The 23,923-nt window shown below is 36.0% G+C and overlaps 1 protein-coding gene across 2 annotated transcripts in view; it reads right to left on the minus strand.

The window, feature by feature from the left end:
* The window catches only part of LOC138716471 (dynein regulatory complex protein 1), a 39,610-nt gene that overhangs the window by 3,102 nt on the left and 12,585 nt on the right, over positions 1–23,923 (minus strand). For both annotated transcript variants that reach the window (XM_069849589.1, XM_069849590.1), the window contains exons 7-14: positions 22,979–23,195; positions 22,718–22,859; positions 18,734–18,915; positions 14,986–15,128; positions 13,403–13,527; positions 11,038–11,161; positions 7,341–7,519; positions 5,129–5,217 (exon numbers count right to left, since the gene is read on the minus strand). In XM_069849589.1, the coding sequence (XP_069705690.1) occupies positions 5,129–5,217; positions 7,341–7,519; positions 11,038–11,161; positions 13,403–13,527; positions 14,986–15,128; positions 18,734–18,915; positions 22,718–22,859; positions 22,979–23,195 (1,201 nt within the window). The remainder of the gene's footprint in view (positions 1–5,128; positions 5,218–7,340; positions 7,520–11,037; positions 11,162–13,402; positions 13,528–14,985; positions 15,129–18,733; positions 18,916–22,717; positions 22,860–22,978; positions 23,196–23,923) is intronic.

Here is a 23,923-nt window from a genome sequence, read left to right on the forward strand (position 1 = left end):
TCCTTCCCATTGAAGGCTTTAAGGAACCAACCTGGACAAATACCCAATGTCCCATCCCTACCTTCCCGTGGTGCAGCTGTTAGTAAGCATAATTTTACAAGCTGAACTAAAGAGAGGGGCTACTCATCAATTAGCATTGGTCAGCTTGATGAGTTAATGACTGAATTTGGTATAATTTTCCTCTAACCAATACCTAATTCCCTCTTTACCCTTTCCTATCCAGTCCTCTGACTGAACTCTTCCTTTCTTCGACCCTGACGGCATTAGAGCATTCGAGGCCTAGGGGTTCATTTCCCTTTCCTTCCTCCTCTTTCTACTTTTCTGTTCCTAGTGCTGACCTGCTATGGCACTAAAATCGTCCTCCAGTGGCTTAAGGAGGGAAAGCTGGTGATCAACAAGATCTCCCAGCTAGGTCCAATGGACCCGTCGACCAACAGCAGGTGTGGTCCTCCAGACATTCTGGGGGTTGTGTGTGAATGAAGTAGCTACCAAAACGTTAAAATATGGTGTTCACTTAAATCGGCTACAACTTGCCATTTTTCACTCCAATATGAAATGAGTACCATTAAGGTTAAATTATCCGGAGGTAAAATAGTCCCCCAATCGGATCTCCGGGCGGGGACTACTTTAATGGTACAGAATCAACTAAACATCTTACAATGGAATGCTGGCGGTATAACATCAGCCAAGAAGACTGAACTAGCCAATATACTCTCAGATAATAATATAGATATCTTCCTTATTCAAGAAGCAAACCTTAATGCTGACCAATTAAAATATTTTAATTTTAAAGGTTTTAATATGAAACTGTTACCCAAAGGTAGACAGATCAGTAGTGGAATTCTCGCAGGTACATCAAAGAAATTAATTACAAATTTTCAAATCATAAAAGAAATGGATAATCAAGACAAATTAGAACTAATAAAAATTGAAGTATGGAAAAATCAACAACATTTCAAAATCTACAGTGCCTATAACCCACCTAATAATCCCCTTGATCTAACTTTGTTTGATATACAACCTAAAACTATCATATTTGGTGACTTTAACGCCCACTCCCAACTTTGGGGCTACGATAATGTAAACCAACCTGGAAAAATGATCATGTACCTCCTAAATACTACAACCGCAGAACTTGTCTACAGAAAAGAAGATCCCCCTACTTTCATTCATTATTCTGGTTCTGGTACAAATCCAGACTTATTACTAGTAACATCAGATATACATCACGAAACCAAGAAAAAAATAATTGAAGACCCTGGATCTGGCCATAGAGTCATCATTGCTTCTATTCATCTCCACCAAAACCGAAGAAAAGAACCCTACAATAACAAAACAACATGGAACTTTAAGAAAGCGAATTGGAAACTATTTACAACAGAACTCGACGAACACCTCAAGGTCAACACACCACTAATGGAAAATACAAACTCAGATAGATTGAACAAATATTTCTGTGAATCTATTCTTAAAATTGCCAAAAAGCACATTCCACGAGGCAAACCAAAAAAATACACCCCATTCTGGACAGAAAACCTGAATTTATTGAAACAAGATAGAGATAAAGCAAGAACCAAAGCAGAACATAGCAAAACACCAGAAGATACTCAAGATTGGAGGAAGAAGACTGCCATTCTTAAAAAAGCAATCATAACAGCAAAAAAGAAATGTTTCAATAAATTTATTGAAAATGTTAATTACAGAACCGATAGTGCTAAAACATATAACTTTCTGAAGAATATTTCCAATACACAGGAAAATACTAGCCAACCTATTATCCATAATAACAAAACACTAACAGATAGTAGAGATATAGCAAACGCATTTAATAAACACTACTCAAACTCTCACAGATTACATCCCAATACCAAAAAAACTGACAAATTTATCAAAAGAGAATTACATAAAAATAATAAAAACAATATTACTAGTACAAAACCTGAAATATTTCATCAAAATTTTACTTCCAAAGAATTAACTCTAGCTTTACAAAATTTAAAAACCAAGAAATCTCCTGGCCCCGATAACATTCATTCCGAATTTTTGAAACATCTGGGGGAAAAAGCCAAGTCTGTACTTTTATCCATTTTCAATTTATCATGGAACACCTCAGTTCCTGCAGCTTGGAAAAAAGCAATCATTGTACCAATTCACAAAAAAGGGAAACCTGCTCATGATGTTAATAGTTATCGACCAATAGCACTATTAAGCATGATAGCAAAAACCATGGAGTCCATGATCTCCAACAGATTAACTTGATATTTAGAATCCCAAAATCTTTTATCACCAAGACAAGCCGGCTTTCGACAACTACACTCTACCAATGAACAAGTCATACGCCTCGGCCAAGAAATAAAAGACAGTTTTAACAAGAAAGAAGATACCTTGGCAATATTTATTGACTTTCAGCTAGCATATGACTCTGTTTGGAGAAATAAATTATTACTAAAACTCCAGAAATTAGGTATCTCCAGCAATATGTTCAGATGGATATCAGAATTCCTTAGTCAACGATTCATTGCCACTAAATTCAATAACTCACTTTCTAGTTACAGACAAACATATCGAGGTCTACCTCAGGGCGCTGTCCTCAGCACAACTTTATTCAATATTTATATAAATGACTTACCCTCCCTCCTAGAGGAATCAAACATGAAAACAGCACTATTTGCAGATGATATAGTTTTGTGGACTTCCGGATCTTACAGACATAGAGACAAAATTCAAAATTCTGCTCTTAAAGCTCTAAATCAACTACATGAATGGAATGCATCAAATTTGATGACGCTCAATTTAAGCAAAAGTAACTACCAAATATTTTCACTTGGTAAAAAAGAAAGAGAATTCAATATCCAATACAATGGCCAACACCTTCCAAGGACTTATGAATCCAAATATCTTGGAGTTATTTTCGATAGTAAGTTAACATGGAGCAACCATTTGAAATACATTTCTGAAAAAGCTCGTAAAAGATTCTCCCTTCTAAAAAGACTAGCAGGAAAGAAATGGGGATGCTCTAGGAATACTTTGAACACTACATACAAAATGTTTATACAGCCAGTGCTGACATACTGCGGAGAAATTTTAATTACTTCACCTTTCATAAACGAAATAGAATATGTTCAAAACCAAGCTCTCAGACTCATTACTGGTGGAATCAAAACAACTCCAATAGATTCTATGAGATTCCTCACTAATATTAACAGCATCAAAATGACCATAGAAGAAAAAGCACTGATTCAATATGAAAAACTTATCAGATTACCAGGAAACAATTGGCATTCATACAGTCCTCTCTGTAGATTGAAAACTCAAAAAAGTTTCATATCCATTGTTCAAGAATTAAAACAAAATCAATATCCCGAATTTAAAAGAAAACCTACAAATTAAACCAAACCCTTTAACTCTATTAAATATAGAATATAATCTCAATTTAACAGAAGAAATACTGAAATCAGAAGTAAACACTGAAATACTAAAACAATTGTCTTTAGAGACAATTAATATTAGATATCCTCCACAAAACTGGCTTCATTTATACACTGACGGATCCTTGATCTCCAGAGAACAAGGTGCCGGTGCAGGTGTTACGTGCTGTCTCTTCTCACTTTATAGATCTCTTTGGTATGGAACAACAAGTTTTGATGGAGAAATCATTGCAATAAGTGAAAGTCTCAGGAATCTTCTATGCCACATCAGTAAATTTAGGAATGCAGTTATATTGTCAGACTCCAAAGCAGCTATTCTATCAATAGTCTCTAAACACACACCTTCATCTCAAACAGCAGAAATAACTAACATGCTCTCTCAATTAATATCACTCAATAAAAGAATTGTATTCCAATGGATACCATCCCATTGTGGAATCCTGGGAAACGAGAATGCGGATGCTTTAGCAAAGAAGGGCAGCACTGCTACTTACAAACCTGTTACTAAATCTACGTATTACTCTGTAAAAAGATTTATTAAATCTACATACTTAGACTTCAACAAACAAAATTTGATAACACAATCCCAAGGGAAAAAATGGAACTCTCTGCATCAAAATCCACAGTTAATTCCCGATTTACAACGAAAATCGTCTGTAGCTGCATTTAGATTGGCAACAGGCCATGATTGTTTGGCCAAACACCTGCATAGAATTGGAATATATCAGTCCCCTAACTGTCCATTGTGCAACTCAAACCAAAAAATGGATTCGGAACACCTCAAAATCTGTGCTTCAGTGGCTGGTCATGATAATATCTTTGAAAAATATTGGAGTGCAAGAGGTCAAGTGACTTTATTGTCAAACGCCTGGCATTAGAAAACAACAACAACATATGGAGTTAATCTTCTCAAAAGGATATTCGACAAAATTTTGTAAGACCCCAACAAAAGTGATATTTCTCGAAAATTACTACAGTTAGTCTCGTCCCCCTTCTTAAAAATAGATATGATTATGGACTCCTTCCATTGTTCTGGTGCAATTTCCTTTTCCCAGATAGCAAGTACAAGCTTATAAATTTCGCTAGACAATGTGCTTCGACCCTCTTGTATTAATTCTGCTTGATACCTTATTCCTTTGCTGTGTTCATGCCGGAGAATCAGTCCCATTCCAAGGCTTATTGTTTGGTTTCGTAACATGCTGTTTTTTTATGGTGATGGGTTGTTAGCCCTTCGACCAACCCCCAAGCTGGAGGACCACCCCTTATCGGCTGTCCAAGACTGCTAATTCAATATATTCGCAGCTACCCTCCATATAAGGAGGCCGTCTCCTCTATCCGCAACCTGAGGACGTGCCATGCCGTGGTGATAGGGACCCACAATATGGACTTTAGTACATAGCTAATGAAAATATATGACATTTATTTTATTTATTTATCTAAAAGATAACAGCTCCCTGTATTAACAGGCTGCCACAGAGACAGAGCATATTGAGCAATAGGCAGTTGGAAGTATAAATAATATATATTCTATGATCTTTTTATTGTTAAATTTAAGATACTTTTATCACAAAATAAATTTATGAAATCTACATAACAAAAACTATGATGTAAATGTGAATGTACAGACTTTTATCTTAGAAGAGAAATTGAGAAAAGCAGGAGTGACAGAGTGGCCAGTGCATACTATTCACACTACTTACAGAATACTGAATGTAGGGTTGCAACAGTCGTCTTAGCTCTGCATTTTGTTTTCTCAACTTTTCTGTTTCTATATTCATGTTATGGCGATCTGAAAAGAAAAAAAAAACAAGAGTTTCTCAACAAAGGCAATACAAAACAGAGTTCTAGAACAGTAGCAATTGACAGATATTTAATTACATTACCGGTACCTAATTGGATCAAAATGTCCATTCCATTGTTCAAATGACAATTGTACTAAAATCGTATTAAAATCCGAATAATAAATAAAAAAACTTTTCAATTGAGGACCGTTTTTGCAAAACTTGCTAACTGCAAAATTTGCAAAATCGAGATTTTGATGGATTCGTTAACATAAGGCAGGCCTCTACATGATGTTAAAGGCGTCTTAGTAAAATATGATTATTGCTCTTCATTGTAGTGTGCCAAAATGTGATCGTTTTTCCAAAACCTGCTTTCTGCTATGTGAGAGTTACAACAAAATTTTCTTACTACAGTGTTTTGTCTCTCCTGAAAATTTAGTTTTTTCAGTTAGCAAGTTTTGCAAAAACGATCCTCAATTGTGCTAAAAATAAAAGAACATGTTATTTTCGTTAAAATTCGTAATCTGAAAGATTATATAAAAATACTTTCAAATTAAATGTAATATTACTGAACAATTTTAATACATTATAGTTCTGTTTTTAGTGATGCATAATGCTTTGAATTATGATGTAAGTCAAGGTAAGTACAGGTAATATTACTATATGTTATCAATTCAGCTGCCAATTAAAGTTTAATTGAATTATGACTTGCAGGAACCTCAAAAGTCAAAATTTTTCTCAAATTCTTATTTTCAGATGGTTGTAATACGAGTATTTATACATAGACCTTTCAAGTTGTACAGAAATCTCACACGTCCAGTGTTCAGTCCACATTTCACAGCAGCAATACGTTACAGTGACTTGAAAGAAATTGCACAAACACCACAAATTCAGGGCATATGGAATCTTTTAGAAACTAAAAAAAAAAAAAAATATTTTGTTTGCTTTTCCTTGTTTTTTTCTACGGTATTAAAGGAATTTGAAGAATTAAATTTGGTATTCATATAATTTTCCATTTTTTTGTTTGTGTTCTTTTTTCAATTTATTGCCTTAAATATACATTCAAAGTTTTTTTATAAAATAAAAACATGTGTCTTCTTTAACTAAAAATTATTTTAAAGCAGGGATACAGAACTGGTGAGAGAGGAGTGAAACGCATGGGGAAAGCGTTGGTTCCCCCGTCCACAGTCCACTGGCGTTGAATGACATCACTGTGACCGGTACGCAATCACTTAACACAGATACTGAATACAAATCCCCTCCCCTATCAAGTCAATGAAGCGGGGGTGGAAAGAAGGAATGAGTGACATATCCCGATGAGTGACGCAATGCTACAATTGGCGCCCAGCTCTGCAAGTCTGTTTTAAAATAATAAAATGACTGTTACTAATCCTGAATTGCAGAAACCTCCCATGTCCAAGCAATTCAGATTTCTTTCTTTCTTTCTTTCTTTCTTTCTTTCTTTCTTTCTTTTTTTTACGTTCAGAAAATACAGTGCCAAAGAAAAAAATTGAAGTTCATATATGTCTAACACTGGAACGTATTATTATACTTTAATAAAAATATAGTTACTTCAAAATACCAAATGCTTTTGAAAGTAATAAGTTTTTTATGCCTCCTGAAAAATTTACTCAAATGGACATGTGGGATTTCTGCAATTCATTATCCAAGTGGTGGTGAGAGTGGTACTAGTCATGGCAGTAGTAAAAGAGGCAATGGTAAGTATTAACAGTAATATTAGTAGGCTAGATCTTTGGTGATGGTGATGGCAGTGGTAGTGATGGTAATATATTCTAATACCTATATGCTTTTAGAAATTAGCTACAATTTTTATGTAAATTGTGTTCAAATTAGGTTTACACTATTAAATATAAGTATTCAGAATTATTGCGAATTGCTCTTCAGAAAGAGATGGATGTTCCGCAATTAAATAACACAACCTTTCAATGGCACTGAAATTAAGTCAACATCCAAGTACTTGTATGTTTGCTCTGACAAATACTGCCAATTTCCACTGGTAAATTTACTGTTTGAACATACCTTTAATAAGAGAAGCTACGGTTATTTTTCACCAATTTCCAGTTAAGATTTAAAATGAAATTTGAAAATTATATTTTCCATTGAATCTTACCTTCCAGAATGCGGTGATATCTCTGTAGCCCAAACAACAAGCCATCCCAAAGCTTTTCCTGTTGGGGAGAAAATATCTCCCGAAATCTTGTCCAATAGGCTGTAATGTCTTGCGGTGAGAGAAGACGAGACATTGTGCTTGGCTTTACAGTAAGTGAAGATGTTAAGGTTTTGTGTGCTCTGTAGAATATATATAAAATATTATGTATTAAACATATAAATCTGTCATAAACGCAACTAAAGCAGGAAAAGTTAATTACCAGGATTGTATAAAAATACCTTTTCCAAAGCCTCCTTAGTACTGTAACATATTACAAAATATCTGTAGATGCAGTAATTATGGTTTGCATCATTATGATAGTTATCTTCAAATAACTTGAAAACGATTAGAGATATCTCAAAATAGATTGCACGATTGTTTTTTTAAGAAAATTTCACATGATTTTGAGTACTTAAACGACCCCCTTTCCATTTAAAATTTCAAAGTTGCATCCAAAATGGCGACTTTTGAGATAGCTGAGGACTAGAATAGAATATGTCACTGGTAGAGCATTTGGTCTTACAAATACTGGTGACACCTATAGTAATCGAAAATCAAGCATATGGAAGATATTTATATGGTTCCAGACTTTTGATTCATCCTGTATATTACTTTATATTCCGAAGTGATATAGTGTTAAAAGTTGTTTAATCAAGATGTACATGGGTTGATTTTTTAGTAGTGGCAACTATGTTGTAGCGATGCCATGCAAAGAAGCCAGGTAATATAGTTTATACCACAGGTTGCTTACATGCCTCGCCTCCCTCAGAGCTAATGAACTCGCCCTCCCTCCTCCATGTCCGTCCACAGTGACAACAATAAGACGAGCAGTTGTGAGCAAGCAGTCGCAGAATACAATCACAATGTTTTCGAAGGAGGAACAGAGAAGCTGGCTAAAAATTCAATGTGCTAGAGGTCGCACAGCACGGCAATGTCATCAAGGACTGCAAGAGCCTTGAGGTGCTGCTGCGTTACCTTATTGAATGGTAGCAAGGTGAGTTAGAGTCTTCAGGCAAGGACGCGAAAGTGTGTGGGACATGTCTCGATCTGGTCACCAACCAGTAAGTGACGAACATGTACAGACTGTGTCCACGTTAGTGGAGACGGATCGAAACTTAATGATTCGTGAGTTAGCGCAAGACACAGGATTGGCACCTTCGACTGTGGTTCACATCCTGAAGGACCACCTCAAAATGCGGAAAATTGCCTCAAAATGAGTTCTGCATGATTTAACAGGCATGCAGAAATGGCAGCAATATGACGCTTCTTGTACTCTCTTGCAGCGCTATGAGCGCGAAGGAGAGGTCTCCTTAAGGCGTATCATTACAATCAATGAGACCTGGGCCAGATTTTATGAACCAATTGGACGAGTGGCGTCATCACGAAAAACAACAGTTCAGCAGACCCCCACCAATATGAAGGCTATGCTGATTCTTGGCTATGATTGGAATGGTGTGATCTTAAAGCATACCGTTCTCCCAAGGCAGAACATTAATACGGAGTACTACTGTTCGTTTTTGCGAAACAATCTGCGAGCAGCTCTGAAAGAAAACGGCGACACTTTATGGATAACCCACCCATCGCTCTGCATGACAATGCTAGGGAGCATACAGCAAGAGTTGTGTCTGAATTGTACAATCGCTGGGGCTGGGAAGTGCTCTATCACCCGCCATATTTTCCGGATTTAAGTCCCTGCGACTTTGATCTAATCTCTAAGAAAAGATGAAGGACCCACTTCACAGGATTCACTTCCAAACAGTTAAAGACATTTTACAAGCAATCGACTGCTCTATTAGCATCATCAACAGATTAGACAGTGCAAACGGGATCCAACAGCTTCCTCAATGCTGGTGACTACATGGAAAGCTTGTAAAACTTAGAACCACGTAAGTATGATATGTATCGAGAAAAAAAATAGTTGCCGAACTAAATAAATCAACTACTCGTATGTATAAAGTATTGAACTGAAAGAAAAATTTTATCACGTACAAGGAACTTAACACTTGCTGCCAACATAGGTTCTAGAGGAGTACTGTAACTGTTGATTTCTAGAATACCATATAGGGTGTCTACAAATGATTGAAGAAGTTTCAGAGAATCGCTGTAGGTGTAGTATTTAACATATGATCACATAACTACACAGTTACACAGAAAAACTCCCCAATATTTTTATTAACATGTTACAGGTACTCAATACGTGCCCCTCTAGTGACTCTGTAATAAAGTTCGTCCCACATTCAATGTAGTATGTTTCTGTCAATTTAGGCAAATGTGTAATGATGCAAGCCCGGAGTTCTGGCAGATCAACTGGTAATGGTGGCACAAACACTGAATCCTCCAATATCCCCATACAAAAAAAAAAAAAATCACAAGGTGTTAAGTCAGGAGAGCGTGGAGGCCATGACAGCAGTTCATAATCATCATTCCCAATACGATCAATCAGGGGCGTTAACGAATGTGAAACAGGCCCGCCTGCAAAAATAAATTTCGGGTCTCCTAAAATAAAGTGTATAACCTATCAATAACTAACAACAACATAAAAAATGTAATTACAGCAGGTAGAAGTTCAACTTTAATGCAATATATTTCCACGTTATAAGAACAAAGGGATTAATCATTCATTATTGTAAAGCTCGTTCGAAACTGAGTACTACACAACTATCTTATTGGATAATTATTGGTATTATAAATTTGAACAAAAACCCATTCCAGTGTTGTCGAATAAATGTATAACAAAAATTAAATGTTCAGAAAAAAATGTGCATAAAACCATCTCAGGTGCACTATACATCAAGAAAATACAATTTTATAACTAAATTATGAAATTTGGTATCAATTTTCATTGTTGTCATTATGATAAAATAATTTTGCGCTGCTCTTTTGTGAGGACTGAGAGTGATGCCGCATACCATGTGTACGTGTTATACGACACGGCAGTCGGCAAGTGCACAGGGCAGGCATTTTTTGCAGCTGTGCTGGATTCAACAACAACATAGTCCGATTCTATGAATATCTGACCAGTTCTGTGCAGGCTGCAATTGATTGAGCTTTTTTTTCTTTTAAGAAGTAATGTATGCGAACATGAGACTGGCCTGTATGCATTCAATTGTTTCTTCAGACACAGGAGGACAACCCATTGATTTCCCTTTAGAGGCATACTGTAGATTTAAACTGTTCAGACCATCACCAAATGGAGTTGGTGCTGGACTTCATTCTAAAGTGTCGCTGAACCACTGTGACACATTGACTTGAGTGAAATTCGAGGGTAGCATATGTTTTCGCGCTGTTTGTCGTCATCTTACAACTGTAGAGCACTCACACGGCTACAGATGGAAACATATTTTCGCTGGTAAATTGAAACAAAACTTTGAGAAATACTTCACCAAAACGCAATCACTATGTCTCTAATAATATGGCCATTAAAAAATCACGAAACTGCTTCAATAATTTGTGCTTAATTAGTAGTTTTGAATGAACTGACAGTCTTATAGTTATATTTTGATAGTATAACATTTTTTCAAACATTCTCCACTCAACTTCTGTACCACCATGAGAAGATCTATTTCACATTATCTTTAAAGAGAAACCAATGGAAAAAATTTATTATAGACAAAACTGTTAATGTCCACCTTTTCCTCGATGTCACATTCATACTGACCTATGTTGCAGAGAAGAAACTTTGGCAGCGAAGTCACGAAGACCTTTCAGTACGTACACATTATCAATGACCAAGGGGTGGGTCTCAGAACAGGCAGCCTTCTTCTGGACAAAGCTTAACTTCTCTACAAACAAAAAGGCTCATGTAAAGAAATAAATTAAGTAGCGTTTTGTTTCTTATACTCTTATAGTGAGACATATTAAAAGATTCGTGTGTGTCTATCAATTGATTGTACAGAATGAATAAAAAGAGTACAGTAGAGGAGGCAAGACTTGTCCAGTGACCTTATCATGTGCCATGACTACTTCATCACCAATGGATATGGAGGAGGGAGATAAGTTTTAGTCTGAGATGAACTTCCGAGTCAGTAGATTCATATCCAGTAACCATTCGGAAAGAAACTCTCTTTCTGATAGCTCATTCTTTCCCTTTTTGCACAGCTCACATGCCAGGTCTCGCCTCCTCACCTATACATCATAGCCGTAAGGCCCTTAATAACTGGAGAAATGGAACAGAGTGACAATCATATGAGTTATTGACAATGAAATAGTCAATTTTGTGGTAAAAGAAAGAGGCTGAAAATATTCCTGTCACACCAGAACCATTCTGTGGGATTTCAGGTAGCCTGGTGTGCTCTGCAGGATTAAATTAGTATTGTCCGAGATAGCTGGCATCTAACATCCTATTGGATCTAAGACATTGTAAGAAGTTGACTGAAAGACCCTCTAAGGCAGCTACTTTCAACCTTTAGTAGACAGAAGGTGAAAGTAATATCAACTATATTAAGCATGTAGCATAATTCTGATGGAAAGTATCCTACATGTGTGAAGTACAGTTAGAACCTTTAAAAAAAAAAAAAAAAATAGGTTTATTTAACGATGCTCGCAACTCCCGAGGTTATATCACCATAGGGTGACCAGATTCACATCGATAAAAAAGGAGGACACAAAGCTTCAAAAAGGAGGACATTGTTTGAAAAAAATAGTGCGGTAAACTTGCGAATTCTAAATGAGGCAGTAGAGCAAATGAACAGATTCAAATACTTGGGATCTAGTATAAGCAATAACATGGACTGCAGCCAGAAGTCAAAAGGAGAACAGCAATGACAAAGGAAGGTTTTAATAGGAAAAGGAGCATCTTCTGCAGACCTCTGGAAAAAGAACTAAGGAAGAGACTAGTGAAGTGCTTTGTATGGAGTTTGGCATTGTCTGGGGCAGAAACATGGACATTACGACGAAATTAAGAGAAACGAATAGAAGCATTTGACTTGTGGATATGGAGAAGACTGGAGCGTGTGAAGTGGACAGACAGAATAAGAAATGAAGTTGTGTTGGAAAGATTGGGTGAAGAAAGAATGTGTAGAATTTCCATGTCTGTGTTGATGTCTCTGTAGGTGTGGTTAGCATTTGTGAAGTGTTCATCACATCCAACCAAAAAGCCAGAAACTAAACACATTAGAACACTACAAAATATACAGACACACAAAAACACATCAAAATGGAATTCTCAACACACAACTCAATTTCAGAGCACATACACTCTTTGACTCTACATTATACTACACAAACACATCCCCACAGGAAACAAAACAAAAGGCGCCAAGACCATCAACAGCCAGTTCTGAAGAAGGTAGACAAGAGACCGAAACATGTTAACCAGGTACAATAGATTTTAACACGAGAAAGACATATAATACATATTCCGAAACATTATATTCATATCCATATGTCAAACCAAAATCCATATCTGGTATGCATATAGTGGTCAAACATTTCATTTAAACTGGTATTGGGGAGTTTTGTTCTATAGTGTCAGTGAAATGTGTTCTGAAGTGTCAGTGAAATGCGTTATAGTGCCACTACAGTGAGTGAGATGAGAGTAAAGTGAAAGACTACTGAAACTTATGTAGGGCCTATATTAGGTTATTTTATGTTTTAATATTAATTGTAATTATTGTGTTAAATTGTATTGTGTATTATATAATTGTATTGTATTGTAATTTTTATTGTGTATACCACTGCAACCAGGTGCTTGCCCACTTGCAGTGTAAATAAATACATACATACAATATGAAACATATTAGTACTGGTAATAATATTGTTTGTATTATGGATACTAATACTGATCAGAATCTGTAACATGAGATTAGTTCCATTTTTACCACCATTGGCTTGACTTTAACATCGTTTTAATAGCCTCTCGAAAGTATAAATTGAGTTTGAGATGTTTACTTACTAACAATGAGCTGCATATCACCGACATCAAACTCTCTGCATAACCAGAGACTGTGAGCAGCTTAGTCAAGAACAGAGTTGCCACAGTGCAGTTTCTCTACAATCTATTCATTCAGTATAGTCTCACATACCTCTGATAGGAGTCAAGGTGGCTTCACTAGACGTCATTACATCCATATCTCGATCCTCTTGTTTCTCAACGATTTCAGCTACTGTACCAACCTCCATAGTTTCCGTATCACCAGTTGTTGATGAGCTGTTAATATACGAGAAAAACCAGGTATATCAGGATTCCTAAAGCATTTTCTAATTTTTTTATCTGACTTTCCCTGACAATTTTTATGAAGTTCCCTGACCAAAAATTGTATTCGGACTGTGCAGTATCATTACAATATGTTTTCGACCTCTTCCTCCTTCTCCCTTCAACTGATCTTACCCCACCTTTGAAGGAAAACCAAGAAAGTAAACTTTTATCAGTAATCTCAAGCAAAATCTTAATAAAAAATTAGTTTCACCAATCATTTACTTCTCTAATTATGTAATTTCCCCATAAACTACAAAAGAATGCGTATTAACTTGAAGCACCTATCTGTTTTCTTGTGTTGTCTCCCTGTGAATTTACAATTTGTTATTTATTTTTTTTATTTCAAAATCTATAATTATAAACAAAATACACGTTAAAACAGGCTGCAAAAGGGTATTTGTCAAATACAGGGGGGAGAGCCATTAATCCTTCCCATTGAAGGCTTTAAGGAACCAACCTGGACAAATATCCAATGTCCCATCCCTACCTTCCCGTGGTGCAGCTGTTAGTAAGCATAATTTTACAAGCTGAACTAAAGGGAGGGGCTACTCATCAATTAGCACTGGTCAGCTTAATGAGTTAATGACCGAATTTGGTATAATTTTCCTCTATTCAGTACCTAATTCCCTCTTTACCCTTTCCTATCCAGTCCTCTGACTGAACTCTTACTTTCTTCGACCCCAATGGTATTAGAGCATTTGGGGCCTAGGGGTTTATTTCACTTTCCTTCTTACCCTTTCTACTTTTCTGTTCCTAGTGCTGACCTACTATGGCACTAAACTCGTCCTCCAGTGGCTTAAGGAGGGAAAGCTTGTGATCAACAAGATCTCCCAACTAGGTCTAGTAGATCCATCGACTAACAGCAGGTGTGGTCCTCCAGACATTCTGGGGGTTGTGTGTGGATGAAGTAGCTACCAAAACGTTAAAATATGGTGTTCACTTAAATCGGCTACAACTTGCCATTTAACTACAAAATCTGTGCTTCAGCGGCTGAACATGACAATATCTTTGAAAAATATTGACGTGCAATAGGCCAAAAGAATTTATTGTCAAATGCCTGGCATTAAAAAACAACAATAACAACATGTTAAAACAAGCTAAAGTAATAATATTACGCAGCTAACAGATACTCTACTATTTTATTATAATTACTGAGACTGTACTGCAATCACATTATAAAGGATGTCATCCTATAGCAATCCTGTAAGAAAATGCTACAACTTGTGTTACGACAAGCTGGAATACTCCTCAGTTTCTCATCATTGGGAAATTTTCTCATTTCCTGACTTTTTGATGTTTATTGACCCTAATTTTTTTCACTGACTTTCCCTGATTTTCCAAACTGTATATTCGTACATGAGATCACAAGTAGTGTTACATTGTAATAACTTTAAATAAAATTAACAGTACCTGACAAGAGACTCGTGAGATCCTCGGAACACTGTAGCCACCTCTTTTTCCTCCTTTGAAATGTCACATATACTGCACTTTGCATAGGGCATAAAACACGTTTTCAACAATTGCATATCTTCTTCAGTCTTCACTCCCAGAGCCTAAAATATGTACACATAAATTACTTACATTTTCATTCTTAATCACAGTTTATGGAGAAATAAAACTAATAATGTATCTTTTTAATGTCCAATCAAATTACAGTTATCTCACATTCTCATTTTGCTTCCTTTCTGATACCGTCCACTGAAGTTTAATACTTCCACATTGGCCAGTAAATAATCTTTTGTGAAAGTGAATAATACAATTTGTGGTAATTCAACATAAGAGCATTAATAAAACGAATTTCTATAGCGTGAAAACGGAAAATTCTATAATTCTACAGTATGATACAGAAAAAAAAAACATTTTATAATTTCAATATATTTATTGCAATGAAGAATTTTAATCAATTTACACATAACCAGTTTCCGGGGAACACAGACCTCTGTAACTTTTAAAAAGAAATGTTCATTTTAAAAATCAATCTTCTTCCATCTGGTTTCTATTCATCTTCAGAACTTTCTGAATAAGATTTATTTTATGTGAAAAGGTTACCAGCCCCTTGCAAAATCTCATGATTAGGAGGACCAAGGACTCTTCTGTCAGGGTACTAAAACTTAGCTGAGCCATTCCAGTTTTAAGGTGTCAGACATTTGTTCTTCTCCATCTCTTTAGGCAGGGTATGAATTGCTGACGATAATAGACTGCCATCTAAGTTTACTTGGTTTTTACAGTTAATATTCATTCTAAAATCATTTTCAGCCATTCACCCTTTTCCTTTCTCAACTGGCCATGGGAACAGCTAAGCCATATACATAAAGTTGTTGATAGAATATGGGACTATCAAAATCAATACCGATATCTGAATATGTACTTTGGGTGGTGGGCAATAGAGCACCATGAGCTGTACTGGATTTTACCTCCACAGTCACTGAAGTTGTGGACGTCCATAAATGCAACGGAGAGATCAATTTAGATTAAGTAAAGTTGAAACTGGAACTGACCATTAGGTCAAATCCTTGTTTTTGTTGTTGTTTAAGAAGAAAAAGAACACGAATCTAGTTTCAATCTCGAGTCTATGTACTCAAATGTAAGTGTTACCACTGCCGCCCTCAGTCACCTAATGATAATCATGCTTATTTCTGTGCAGATTTTTGTAGGCAGAAGATATCCTAAGTGTGGTTTTAATTACACAGGAAGTAAAGAAACAAACTGATGAAGCATCGCAAATATTAGAATGCATGAAGGATCTCATAATCCGAGGCACGACCCATGAAGAACCATGACTGACCAGCTGGCTGCTGGCCTCACGTCCACATGCTGAAGCAGAGATGGAATGAACCATAATGGAGGTATCGTGTGGTTAGCACGATGATCCCCAGCCATTATAGCTGGATTTCGTAACCGGATTTCACTACCTATTGCAGCTCCCCAAGTGCATCAAGATCTGAGTGGGCACCGATCCCATACACTGGCCAAAACTTCATGAGAAAATTTCTTTCCCCGTGAGGACTCGAACCAGCACGCATTTCATAATGCAAGTCCTAGGCAGGATGCCTTAGACCACGAACACCATGGTGCGGGACCGAAGAATCTCATATAGCATAATAAATGTAATTATGACAGTAGAAAGTAAAGTACTAGTACATATTTACAAAACAGCAGTTCGACATGTAAACAACTAAACAAATGGTAAGCAATTGTGCAATGACAATTTTAATGACTAACCAAGAAAAACATAATTTGGCAGAATACACAAAACAGAAATTAGAGCAAATAGTAACATTCAAGATATAACCAAATTCGTTAAAGACAGAAGAAAATACTACAAATATAAAATAAACAGAATGGAGAAAAATCGACTAGTAAAAAATTAAAAAAAGTAAAGAAGATCGACCTTTAGATAAGAAAAGAAGAAGGCCAACAAAAGTGGCTGCACATCATCAGATGAAGCTTGAACTGGGGAGCAAATAGGTTGCACAGCTACAATAGAAAAAGAAAAAGGCTTCCATTAGATGTTCCAGAAAAGCCTGAAGTAGATTTACTGCATGTGAAAGTTAATTTTGTTCATAATGGTAAAATCCCATGTTCAGACCCGACATCACTCCATCCTCCATTCTTGGTAAACGACCTCCCAAAAATGATTGATAGATCTTTCATGGAGAATCACCATCTATGTGCAGTAAACTTGATGACGTACTAGCATGAGCTGCACTAAATGAAAACAGATTTGCTATCCAGTATTCATTAAGCCGAAAATAATTGGGAAGAGTCACTCAGGGACTCAGTTTATCAAATACCTGCCAATTATATTCCATTTGCATTTATCTTTTCATTGTATCCTATCTCTTAAGTCTTCTAACATATTATACATATTTTATGACACCACAAATCATACAGAAACATTGCCTCCCACAGTGGGCCTGTCATATGCCCCAAAATTCAAGAACATTTGTTGGGTGTTGCATGTGTACAGTTCACCCAGTCTGTTATGAGCTACTTACTTACTCATTCGTGCATAGGCTAATGTAATGCAAGCTAGTGTGTGTTTTTATTTTTTAGGTTATAATGCAAAAAAGTGGGAAAAAAATATCCAACAAGATTTCAAACATTTTGCAAAAAGAGATTAGTCGAGTATTTCAGAACAATCTTCGAGACATCAAAAATGTATTAAAGCAGGAAGGCACTTTGAACACCTCCTGGTACAGGTAAAATGCACTTGTAACCATTTTTTAAATTGTTTATGAACATTTTTCTTGTTAAACATGTTTTTAGAATGAAAGAGTAATGGAACTGAGAAAAATTCTCTCCGGCACCGGGATTTGAACCCGGGTTTTCAGCTCTACGTGCTGATGCTTTATCCACTAAGCCACACCGGATACAACCCCGACGTCGGACAGAATTGTCTCTGATTGAGTTCCATCTCTTGGGTTCCCTCTAGTGGCCGCCCTCTGCACTACGTCATAGATGTCTATGAACATAGGACCGAAGTCAACACATGTGCTGAGGTGCACTCGTTATGAGTGACTAGTTGGCCGGGATCCGACGGAATAAGCGCTGTCTTAAATCACTTCGTGATTTACGCATATCATATATTATTTCAATGTACCGAAGTACATATGATATTTCCATGCAGATATTCTGCGTCATCATACGATGAAAGAGTAATGGAACTGAGCTGAAAACCCGGGTTCAAATCCCGGCGCCGGAGAGAATTTTTCTCAGTTCCATTACTCTTTCATCGTATGATGACGCAGAATATCTGCATGGAAATATCATATGTACTTCGGTACATTGAAATAATATATGTTTTTAGAAACTAAAGTTACTACTGTCGAAATGGCAGTTGATTTTGTGGTAACAGAAAATGCACTGAGCTTGCAATGTGAGGGAAGTGTCGTATGTGGAGGACCTGCATATTATCTAATATTATTATTCAGTTTCTCTCAACATAATTCAAACTGAGTTAAACATATAACAAAATGTCATCTTTTCCATTTGTTTGTGAATTCAATTTTAGTAGCATTAAAAGATTATTTTTTTTATATCATTCACTTTTTCTCGACACTCAGAATTAAACATCATGTTCTACAGACATATTGTATCTCTCTTAAATCAGCTAAGTTAGTTTTGACACATACAAAATACAACATTTCAAACTTACAGTGAAGATGCTGTCAAGTTTTATTAGGGTCTTCTGGGTGTCGCTGTAAGGCGCAAGAAGTTTCTTGAGCTGTTGTTCAACTAGGAAGTCCGACTTATCAGCAATCAGTTCTAAAATGTTGCGCTTTAATTTCTCCTTCGCATATAAATTCTCCACATCTCTTATCACTACACTGTGGGTATCTTTAAATAAGAGAGATTATTATTATATTATTATTAGTATAACAAATTCGGTATATTCAAGTTTCTATAGTCATTAGACAAACATAAGGCTTTTGACTTTTGCAACAAAGAAAAAAACCGCAAATGAATGTTTGACTAAGTCAGTAGTTTTCAAACTTTTTAAGCTCCTTGACCTCTACATAAAATCTAACATTTCCCCTAATGCTATGTTAAAACATAGTCGTATTACAACAATTTTTTTCATTGATATCCCATAGAGTTCTTCTGTAGCATAAAATTTACAGAAAATTAAACGTAATTTTTCACATTTACGTTCATTTATTTTTTACTGAATATTCTTTGTATTGGATGACACAAAGAAGTATTTATATGTAATTTTGTAGTCTTAAAGTATGAGGGGAAAAATGAAGTGATTACTGAAATTACGAAGATATTAATTACAGACCTCATGTATTGTGGGTCCCTATCACCACGGCATGGCGCGTCCTCAGGTTGCAGATCGAGGAGACGGACTCCAGATATGGAGGGTAGCTGTGATTATATTGAATAAGCAGTCGCGGACAGCTGATGAGGGGTGGTCCTCCAGCTCCCATCACCGTAAAAAAACAGCTTGTTACGAATCCTTCAAATAAGCCTCGGAATGGGACTGATTCTCTGGCACGACCACAGCAAAGGAATAAGGTTTTGAGATTTGGTACTTGGAATGTTACAAGTCTATATAGAACAGGAGGGGTAACATTAGTAGGAAAGGAACTAACTAGATATAGAATAGACTTTGTGGGAGTACAGGAGGTTAGGTTAGATGGGAACGGCATAACACAAATAGGAGATTATTTGTTGTATTATGAGGAAGGAAACGATAATCACCAATTAGGAACAGGATTCTTTATTCATAATGGGCGAATCCAGAAATCCATATAGAGTGTTAGTTGGGAGGCCGAGGGAAAAAGATCTTTAGGGAGGCCGAGACGTAGATGGGAAGATAATATTAAAATGGATTTGAGGGAGGTGGGATATGATGATAGAGAATGGATTAATCTTGCTCAGGATAGGGACCAATGGCGGGCTTATGTGAGGGCGGCAATGAACCTCCGGGTTCCTTAAAAGACAGCAAGTAAGTAAGTAAGTAGTATTAATTACAGACCATTAGAGTGCAGTTGTTTATCAAGGCATCAATATCTTTGAAAATATGTTCTCTGCCCACCATTTAAAATAAAAATTAATGGGAGTTTTAAAGCCAAACCACAAGTTTGAAAACCACTGTACTAAGCCAATTGCTATACCATAGACGTCCAATTGTAACTCGTACAAGATAACCCCTGGCATAAGCACCCGCAGCGCATATTCTTTAAGGTCGTTTTTCCTATTTTATATGGAAAGTTATTGACCTTAGTAGAGCATACTTGACGTGCAATATCTCCTGGTTCTATAGGCGTTTTGACACCCATGTGCTATACATACGACCAACTATGTGGCTTAGGTAACCATCATTGTGAAGCATCTAGCCTACTATATGTTATTTATTGATATTTCATAAACTCTTTTCTGGCACAGAATTAACAGGAAATCATCTTATCTGTTTCACATACTAACCTCGCAATGAGGAAGCGTCTGTTTCTCTTTTAATGAATGTTATTTCATTTCAGTCTTCCCATGCTACTTAATAAATTAAAACATGGTACAAACAAAAATTGCATAGCACTCCCACAATGCGCATAAAAATAAATTTGCATTTTAATGTATTTATCACATGTTGTTGTTGTTTAGTCAATTGTCTGAAGACAGGTCTGAACCTCATAAGTGATACCAAGAAGACACCACTTATGAGTTAACTAGACTAGGAGATAATGAAGCAGGGTGGACAGTTCCTTTCCCCTTCAATTGCAAACATCGCCGAATAGTTACATTAGTCAGACTTCAGATGCATACAAACAATTGTTTTTCCTCTGACATATTGTCAAGTGACATGTATTGCCTGATAATAGATGTACATATCAGCCAGAACCTCAATCGGAGTTGCCATATTTAAAAAGCGAAAATTCGTGACACTTTACTTTCATCAAAATGTACGAAATAGAAAAGCGGCAAAAATACATTAACTTCCCTGCTTTAGATGGTGAACATAAAATAACGTAAAACTTTAAAACAACAGAAGTACTCAACCAAAATGGCTTGATATGGACTATATTGTCATTGTGTCGAAGTACTTCCTTGAATAACGAATTTGTTGAAGTAATTGTTTGTCTTTACATGTTTTCTCATGAAACTAGGCCTAAACATTTTTTTTAACCAATGCCACCAGGTTGTCTTTTCGACATTTCTGGTCTTCTCTCCTGGCAGTGGCTTAGCTGTAACCCACTTCTGAGGTTGGGATGCCTGGAAGGTGGAGTTACATTACCCTGAGGATATGATAGAATGATTATGATTATATGGTGCCAGGAAAGGTCTTAAATCTAAACTTAACCTAAATTCCAGGCCATGGACGAACACAGGAATAATCCCCTTTAAGAAAAAATTCCTCTGCTCTAACCGGGAATCGAACCTGGGACCTCATGAACTATAGCAAGAAGCTCTGACCACTAGATCATGAGGCTGGTCAGGCCTAAACATGATACATAGAAAAAATAATGACAAAGTCAGTGATAATGTGTCTATGGAAGACAAATGGACACAACTTTTCAAGAAATTTCACGAGAAAGGAATCGATGTAAAGCAATATTAACACATAAAATTAAATTCAAATATCAAAATCTCAAACAAAAGGAAGATGGAAACAAAGAGCAATAGGGTTACCAACAATATCCACACGCAAACTTGAGCAAAACACTTTGACCTTGACATACTAATGAAACATGTTTCATTCAGCATGAACCTAGTCAAATCGTGAACTTACACTCAATTTTTTATGTTCCGGTATTGAAGTGCTTTATCTTTAACTCTTTTGAGCTGCCATACCTATAAATTGATTGAAGGGGATAAAATCGTGCGAAAAGAAACCATTTCGTCTTTTCTTTCTTGTTCACTAAAAACCGGGACATTTATGCATCAAGAGAATTGTTTTCAGGACTGTGGGATGCAGATCTCGATTCCGGTATGGTCTCAGAAAATCCAGAACATATCGCAAGCCTAATATAAATTTAAATTATGTTTTATTTAATGATGCTCACAACTGCCGAGGTTATATCAGTGTGCCAGAATTTTTGTCCCATAGGAGTTCTTTTACATGCCAGTAAATCTACTGACATGAGCCTGTCGCATTTAAGTACACTTAAATGCCAATGACATGGATGGGATCGAACCCACAACCTCGAGCACAGAAGGCCAGCCCTGTACCAACTGCGCCACCCAGGCCGACTATCCTAATATATATACAGTGCTTGTTTTCTGGTGGAACACACTGGAACAGCATTCTGCTATCTTTTTGTTGTATTTTTTTTATTATGAATCTAAGAAATGTGTTAATAATTGTGTTTTTAACATAATTTTTATTTGAATTTCGCTTAGGCCTTGGAAATGTTAAAGTCGAAAGCAAAGGAGTTTCAAGACAACATGCTGTGTACTAGACAATAATCATCTCCTCGTCCACTATGTAGTATATTCTACACAGAATTCTACCACCTTTTTCTATAGAAGAAAAGCAGTGTGTGTATTTAGATTATATATAGGCCTACTGAATAATACTAACAACTAATTTTAAAGGTATTTGCATTGATTATCTTTGTTTCTATTATAATACGAGTTCGACAAAGTACAGCCAGGACAGAGATAGACGTAAATTCTATTTTTTCATGGTTTACCTTACCTTTCTTGTGTAACAATTCAGCAAAAACTTGCTTGGCAGAATGATATGATACCAGATCTTCCTGACGTAATAACGATAAATCAGGGGGGGTCCATTCTAATCCCAACTGTTGCTCATGAATTACACGATCAATGTCTAGAATCTGAAACATGAGGAAGATGATAGGCGTCATTAGTAACCTGAAAATAACAATTTATTTTTTTTTGAACGGAGATAAATAGGAGAATTTTAAACTAGAAAATTATTAACATATGACCTCACCTTCTTCAGTAGTTTCTCTGCTGCATCTTGGTTGAGTTTCCATAGCTGTTGATATTTCCTATCATTTACTTTTGCAATATGTTCGGCCCTATTTTCTATATCCATAATGCTGTGCTGCAGTTTAATCACTTCCTCCGTCAATTTTTCCGACTCTATCTTTGTTGACTTCTCTGTTTCAGCTATTTCTCTTTTCAGATTAGACACTACATCTTGAAGCCTTGAAGACAAATTTTAACATAAAAACAAACAATACAATATCAAATTAAAATTAATGCTCAAGTTTGAGTGAATTTTATCTGATTTTTTTAATATGAATTTGAATTTCATTTGCAGTCTATGAATATAAGTGTAAGTGACATAATCAAAATACATCAGACAATGATACAGTACATAGAATTATAGAAAAAAACAAGCATAAACTCGTAATACCAATTAAACATAATAACATTTAATGCAAAACAATATAAAAACACACTCTAATTGTAGATGTAGTCTTAAACCTGTACTTGCTCCTCTTTCTACCATAGTTCTTGCCACTAAAAGAGTTACACAGACATCTAAGAAAATGCTAGGACACAATTTAAGGGTACATGGGAAAAACGAACAATGTCACATTTCCATTAAAGGTGAGATAATGATCTATTTCAGTATATTACTGCAAAATTTATTGTTGTTTTTACTTGAAATGAAGGAAATGATGAGTGTATCCGTGGTTTTAATTCTCCTTTACCACTTTTGGTAAAAATAACACTAAAGTTTGTAGTAATACAGTGAATTAGATAATGACATCACCCTTAACAGCATTATGACATTGTTCGTTTTTCCTGTTACCCTTCAATTATGAAAGAAAAGATCTTAAACACAGATAGATAAATAAATAACGTAAGTGAATTTATAATTTCTAACTAATTTAACTTAATAATAGAAGCAAAGGGGATAAAGTAA

The sequence above is a fragment of the Periplaneta americana genome, chromosome 16, assembly GCF_040183065.1.
Source record: "Periplaneta americana isolate PAMFEO1 chromosome 16, P.americana_PAMFEO1_priV1, whole genome shotgun sequence".
Lineage (NCBI taxonomy): Eukaryota > Metazoa > Arthropoda > Insecta > Blattodea > Blattidae > Periplaneta > Periplaneta americana.